General features: G+C 51.9%; 1 protein-coding gene across 4 annotated transcripts in view; it reads left to right on the plus strand.

Moving 5' to 3' along the window:
* Positions 1-6,030, plus strand: part of PEMT (phosphatidylethanolamine N-methyltransferase) — a 40,338-nt gene extending 34,308 nt beyond the window's left edge. For 3 of the 4 annotated variants that reach the window (XM_034065448.1, XM_034065446.1, XM_034065449.1), the window contains exons 6-8: positions 3,317-3,391; positions 4,145-4,205; positions 4,863-6,030. In XM_034065448.1, coding sequence (XP_033921339.1) covers positions 3,317-3,391; positions 4,145-4,199 — 130 coding nt within the window. In that variant the 3' untranslated portion in view covers positions 4,200-4,205; positions 4,863-6,030. The remainder of the gene's footprint in view (positions 1-3,316; positions 3,392-4,144; positions 4,206-4,862) is intronic. The other variant, XM_034065447.1, reaches the window with a different exon arrangement.
* The last annotated feature ends 1,259 nt before the right edge of the window (positions 6,031-7,289 follow it).

Below are 7,289 nucleotides of genomic sequence, written 5' to 3' on the forward strand. Positions count from 1 at the left end.
TCATGTGATCCAACACAGCTTAATAGCCTGCTTCCGAGGAAATGAATAGGCTGTAATTTAGCAGCAAATGAGCAATGTATTCTATTCTGTGTAACAAGTTTTATGTGGTTTTTATTTGATAGCCCTTTTTATGTATTTGCCCAGGAGACAAAAAGCAACAAACCCTGGTTGTGTTCACTTGGGAGCCTGTAGAGTGTAGTGGGCAACTGTCATAGGATCAGGGGATGGTTCGGGTTGGAAGGGACCTTAAAGCTCATCCAGTTCCAACCCCTGCCACGGGCAGGGACACCTTCCACTGGAGCAGCTGCTCCAAGCCCCTGTGTCCAACCTGGCCTTGAGCACTGCCAGGGATGGGGCAGCCACAGCTTCTCTGGGCACCCTGTGCCAGCGCCTCAGCACCCTCACAGGGAAGAAGGGAATGGGGCAGAGCTGGGGCAGGATGGAGCCCCCCCATCCCACACCACAACCAGCACCAGCACCCTAAAGCAGTGCAGAAGGAGGAATTAGACCAGGAGGAATTATCAAGAGAGTTTTATTTAAGATCATTTTATTTCCTAGAGCCTTTATGGAACCAACTGAGCTCTCCTGAGCTGTTTATGACACAGAAATCTCTTCACCCCCGCGAGAGAGCAGCCTTGCATGATGCTTGGTCCTCCACTGCAATCATGGGCAAAAGCAGCTCAAGACAACGCTGTGATTGCCTCCTTTTCCTCCTTCAAAGGCTGCCACCATAAAGAGCACTGAGGCACAATCAATAGTTGCTCTTAAAGCGCTGGAGCTGTGCAAAGTGGCACCAGGACAGCACCCGCCTGCACTGGGGAAGCTCTGCACAGCCCTTCCCATGGGGTGCTTTGGAATCTCCGCTCATAGAATCAGTTACTGAGGTTGGAAAAGACCTTTAAGGTTGCAGAGTCCAACCATTAGCATAATTCTGCCAGGGCCACCACTAAACCATGCCCCTCAGTGCCACATCTATGTGTCTTTTAAGTACCTCCAGGGATGGGGCCTCCATCACTGCCCTGGGCAGCCTGTTCCAGTGCTTGACAACCCTTTGGGTGATGAAATTCTTCCTAATATCCAGTCTAAACCTCCCCAGCACAGCTTGAAGCCATTTCCTCTTGTCCTATCCCTTGTTACCTGGGAGAAGAGACTGATCCCCTCCTCAATACATCCTCCTTTTGGGTAGCTGTAGAGAGCGTAAGGTCTCCCTTAGCCTTCTTTTCTCCACACTACCCCAGTTCCCTCAGCTGCTCCTCATGAGACTTGTGCCCAAGGGTCCATAAGACCCTTCAGCAGCTCCATTGCCTTTTGGACATGCTCCAGCTCAGGATGCTGGGGTTCATTGGGGAGTCCAGGTCTCTTCTGAGGTCCCGGAGCTCTCAGAAGATGTTAGGTGCCCGAACTGACGTCCCAGCTCCATGGCAGTGGGAGGGATGCCGGAGGAATGAGCCTGGTTCTGGTCAGACATGACACCTAGAGCATATCTGTCCTCCTTTGGTGATGTATCACCCTCGATATCGTACCATCAGAGCCCAAAGGATTGATTCATTTTCCTCCGTAAGGACACATAGCACAATACGTAAGTGAGCCTGGCAGCGTACCAGCCAGCCTGCCTTCCTACTCCAGTCCAGCCTGAGGAGCATCTCATGGGGTGAGAGCAGCTGGTTTCTCCCTTGCAGGATGCTGCAGCTATCCCCAGCTCAACTCACTGCACCAAAACCATGTCCACCACATGCGCTGGAGAAGGTCACCACAAAAACAAGAGCTCCAGGAGGAAAGAACAAAGCAGGTGTCCCACATCCAGTATCCAGGACCAGTAAGGCTGATGAGGAAGGATGCAAATCCCTCCCATTGCTTTTACAGGCAATGCACAGCCATGGGGAGCTGCAGCAGGATTGGGGCCAGTTCTTACCCCATAAGAGCCCTATTGAGGCCATGAAATCTCTGTGGCTGATTCATTCTCAGCACTGCTACAACACTGAGTTGTTGCCCAATGAGTAGGTCTTGCTCCTAAGAGGAGAGAAACAACTCACCCAGATGCTTCTCATTGCCCCTGTCGAGCAGCCTCATTTCTCCTGCAAGACAAATGGAGCATTAGCTGTTTGGGGACAGCTTTGTGTATCTCTGGTAGGGAAGTGTTTTAACTCATGGCAACAGGCTGTGTAAATCAGAGCTGGAGCTGCAGCCAAATGATGCAATTAGAGGTCTTGCTGTCAACAAACAATCATGCAAATTTGTTCTCTCTGATAGGAATCAAGGAGGAGACATGACTAAGCATGTAATAGCAGGGGGTTGGGAGGGGAAGAAGTTGCCCAATGCTTCCTAATGAGGGAAAGAGCTTAGTGCAAAATGGAAACAGTGAAAAGGGGAAGATTTGTGTCTGTCTCTCCAGGAGCTGATTAAACCAAGCAGTGCCTGAAAGCAGCTCCAGGCTGAGGTTTAGGTTGGTCTCTCTGAGGCCCTGTTTTCCCAAGGCTTGTAGGGTGTTTATCCTCACCAAGGACCAGCTAAGTACCCTTCTGTGCTCACAGCCAGCTCTGGTCCTCCTCTGAGCTGCAACCAGCAATTAAAGGCAGACAGCAGCATCCTCATTAAGGGCAATGCTTGCAGCCAGTAGCAGGAGGTGCAGGATGCAGAAAGGGTGTCTGAGGGATGTGGTGCCTGTGGTGAACCAGACAGAGCTGCAGCCCTTGGGTACCTCTGCCCATAACCAGTGCAGCGGGTGGCATTGGTCCCCTGTGCCTGGCCTTGGGAGGTGTAGGACATGTTCCTGTTCCTAAGCACCTTGGAATGGATTTAACCATGATCCAAGCCCCCAGTCCCAACGCAGCACTCACTTTAGCACCCATCATGGGGCAGGTATGGACCCCTCCATCCCCATCCCTGCAATGGCTCAGTGCCATTGGGATGTTATGGTACCACACACTGCTCCATCTGCCAAGTATCTCCTGTGCCCTTGGTGGCCCATCTTCCTGTGCACATCAGGCACTGCCCTTCCAGCACACTGGATGGGAGCCAGAGCCATATGTAAGCAGCTGCTCAGCTATTAAACAGCTTTATAATCTCAGGATTTAGCATCAAAGCCGAAGCTCTCTTAGCAGAGACGTGCAGGGATCAGACTTAAAAGAAGGCACCAAAGAAGGCTGGGGAAGAGGCTTTGCCAAGGAACATCTGTCTGAGACAATTAATGTTACCTATACAAACCCAGCCCTTTTATTCACGGCTGTTTAATGAGGGAGCCCAGCCTCTCATTTCACTTTCTAAACCAGGTCTTGCATAAGCCCATGTACTTACCTGCTCTTCCCTTTCAAAACAGGCACGCAAGCCCAGCTGGCCTTTTGCTGACAGCAGTCGTGGCACTTTCCTACACCATCGCCATGCTGTATGAGGGGTGAGTAGCTCTGTGCCACTGAAGAGCTTCCAGTTGTCCCAACCAGCCTTAACTCATGAGGTTTTGGGGAGCAGCACAGGCAGAGATGGGGTTTTCCAATGAATTCAGCAGGGAAGAAGGAAAACAAGAGGATGGTTTCTCAGTTGTTTTCACAATGGGCAGATTCCACCCTGCAACTGTGTGCTGAGTTCTAGGAACGTTGATGCTGGGGTTTATTCTTATCAAAATGAGATGGTCTTTTCCATTCTGGTGCCTGTTTCTGGCCATACAAGAACAATAAGGAAGGGAGTGAGAGGATTCATTCTGTCATCTCGAGAGAGCCTGCAAGAAGAGCTTGTATTCTGTAGCTCCTTGGATGGGCTTCTCTCATACTTGGTGCCACAATAGGTCAGCAGCCTGGGACAGAGCAGCCCTGAATTATCCCCAGGAGCAGCAGTTGTACTTGAGCATGAAGAGTCTTTTGTGTTTGCAATGGACGAGGAGATGCAAAGGGAGATGAGGCTGCTCTGTGTGCACGAGGAGGCTGAGTGTGTGCTGCTTGGTGCAGGGATGATCCCAGCTTGGAGCTGCTCTGTGGTCCAGGGAGATGGAGCCAGGGATTGCCATAGGGATAGTCACAGGCCAACCTGCAAAGGGCAGAGTTTATGGGTCCAACAGAGAGAATGCAGTCAACTTTATGTTAATCCTTCCCCCCCTTCTTTTGCCCCTCTTCTCGTGTCTCTGCCCCCTCTCCCCCCACATTCCCAACTACAGGCCTTTCACAGAGGAAATATATTGGCAGAAACAGAAGGGAGCGAAGAGCAAGTAGCAAGAGGTATGTTTGCCAATGAGCATTGCAGCAAGAGGGGCTGCTTCACACCTATGGGCACGTTAGATGAGGATGGGAGCACTCCCTCACCCCTTCCCAATGCATCCCTTCCCAGCCCTGCCTTTCCCAGCTCCTCCAGAGCCTTTCCTGCACTTCCCTGTGGATTTGAGCTTCCAGCCTCCACAAAAACCCATACAGGAAGGCTTTACACAGCAGTGATTGTGGCTGCCTCTTGACATTCAACCCCCAAATTGCTTTGATTATATACTTGAGAGTGCGAGGACAGGATGCTGGGGAGCTTTGAGGCTCCAGCTTAGTCTAAATCAGGCAGAGAAAAGCAGCTATTGCCATGGTAGGTGCTCCAACGAGCTGCAGGGATGATGTGAGAGGGCATGTGGGGCATTACCCCACAGGGAAATAGAGCATCCCTGCTCCAGGCTGCTCCTTGCCCCAGCATTTCTGCACTTGGGCTTGCACCAGTGCACCCCAGAAACTCAGCTTGGGCTTCCTTTTGGTTAGAGGGGCTGGACAAGCCCAAGTAGCATCACAGTTGAGGTTCTGGCAGCCCCATAGCCTCTGCCCAACCAAAGATGCTGTAGCACATAGGTGAGATGCTGTAGGTGAGGTCTCTAACAAGCTCTTGTCTCCCTGCCTGTTGCAAAGCAGTGTCTCAGATACCTCGCACATCGTGCCTCTGCGGTCCCCATGCTGGCCCATTTGCCTGTTTTCCTACTGAGATGTATCCTATAATTAGCCCAGCAACCCTTAATGAGCCAACTGAGCATCCCGCGGGATTGGAAGCAAGGGGAGGAACACGTCCTCGCTGCGGGAGCTGGAGGTCCCTGTCCCCATTGCCGGGTCACTGTAGCTCATGTCGTGAAGGTGGTACCATGGCAATGGGACCTCCCAACCTCTTCTGCACCAGTTACTGGAGATCTGCAGGGGAAGAAGCAGTTCAGCACCAGCCGTGGACTGGAGGGCAAGAGGTGATGGAGACACTGGGACCCTTTTGTAAGTAACCTCTGAGAGTGGAGAAGCACCAACTCCAGTGGGTCTGGAGATCATCTGAAGATGCTGCTGAAGAGCCAGGGGAAGAGAAAGGCTCAGGTGAAGCGATGGGAAGGGCTCAGGAGCTCCTGAGGTGTTCAGACACGGTTGGGGAAGGAAGAAAGGAAACTGCTGTAAACCCAGAACCTGCTGTGAACCCAACAACAAACCCTCTGTCTTCTGGCAGAGGGGAACTTCCCCATCCAGAGCTGTTTCCCACCTGTAGCATCTCCACACTATGTGGAAAGGCTCCGAGCATGGAGAAGGGAAGAACAACCTAAACCACCACCCAAGGGCAATGAAGGGCTGGCAGCCATCCATGGGGAACCTGCAGCATGGAGAAGACCAAAGGGAACAGTCAGTCCCCATCTGCACCCCACAGATATCCCATCCTTGGTTGTGTCCATGCCCTGGCTCCTTCCTTTTCCCACATGAGGGTCCTGCCTTGCCTTCCCCACCACCCAGTGCCTTCCAGCTGTTTCCCACTGCCCTGCAGGAGCAGTGGATGGGAGGAAGGGAGGGAAAGGGCTGCTTCTGCCTTCGGTGCTGCACAGCAGCCAGGTATAGATCTGCCCTTCCACCCCTACCACCAGCCTCTGCAAGTCCCAAAGAGCCCAGGGCTGGATGCTGCCCTGAATGCATGCATCCCAGGGGTGATGCTCCAGACCCTCAGGCTCACTGTTTACAGATTCCCAGAACAGTTGGAGAAATAAGCTGTAAATGACCAAAAAAGAGGCAGTGTGAAACCGGCTCTCTGGGATGCGGTGCTGCATCTCAGCACCGGGATGGGGTACCGCATCTCAGCACCGGGATGGGGTACCACATCTCAGCACCGGGATGGGGTACCACATCTCAGCATCACATTGTCCCCTCCACAGAGGGTCCTCCCTTTTCTCAGTGTCACCTCACAGTCCCATTTCCTCTTGCTTTCTTGTGTTGTAACTCACCCTTCGGGCAATGCTCAGCAGGAATTAAAAGTGTTGGTTTCTTTTCAGTCTCTGTTTCCTTGGGCCGAGCTCACGGATGCTCTGTGGGTGTTTCATCACCATTACACAAGGATCTCTTTTAATCGCCATCTCCTCAACCTTCCTCTTAAAGACTTGGGCTTAGGGGTTTATTTTTAGGTAAGTTTCCTCATCCCCTTCACAGTTAATGTTTATAGACTGGGTTTAAAGAGCCCAGTGCCCATAGCAACCAGCACAGGGAGGATGTATTGCATTAGCCAGGCAGTTTATGTCAGAGTTGCTCGTCCTGGCTCCTAGTCTCTGCTGGAAATAAACTTGGCTTTGTTGATAGGTGAAATCAGTGTTTAACCAGAGAGCCACGTGCTTGTTTGGGAAGGATTACTCTTCATGAGGACACAGCAATGGCTGTGTCTGTGCTGTCTCATTCCCAGTCTGGGACCACATACACCTTTCCATACCCATATCACAAGGCTGGGGGGTGCTCTGTGCCATTCCCATCCTCAGCCCACATCAGCCTCCATGGTGTTTGTCACCATAAACCCCAGTGATGGAGCAGCATCCCAAAAGCATCAGGACTTGCTTCATGGATGCCTTCCTCCTTTTTCAGACCCAATTCTAACCAACCTTTCCCACTTCCCAACCACTCCAGGTCAGCTTTGCGTCGCACAAGGGTTTTTGCTGGGGATGTGCCAGATACATCCCTGTTTTCAGTAGCTCTTCCTGCAGCAGCCAGCAGGGATTAACGTGTCTCTGCCTTCACAGCCCCGGTTCTGGCTGCTCTAAAGCCGGAGTTTGACATTTCAGAGGCGTCTGCTCTGTTCCCTAAAGCAGATCCAAGGAGCTGGAAGGTGATGTTCAACCCATCTCATGGGGTCCAAGCCCACGTTCCTCCCTCAGGGGCTGGGGCCAGTCTTTGGCAGTGCTGTGCTGCTCACTAGGGTGGGAGGAAGAGAACACAGAGACACTTATTTATATTGCTTGATGGTATTTATCAATGAGGGATTGAGGGTTGTGAGGGAAACAGCATTGATTCATCTCCAATTACCTGGTAATAACAGAAGGTAGGGATGAACCCTTC

Source organism: Melopsittacus undulatus, chromosome 8 (genome assembly GCF_012275295.1).
Source record: "Melopsittacus undulatus isolate bMelUnd1 chromosome 8, bMelUnd1.mat.Z, whole genome shotgun sequence".
Classification (NCBI taxonomy): Eukaryota; Metazoa; Chordata; class Aves; order Psittaciformes; family Psittaculidae; genus Melopsittacus; species Melopsittacus undulatus.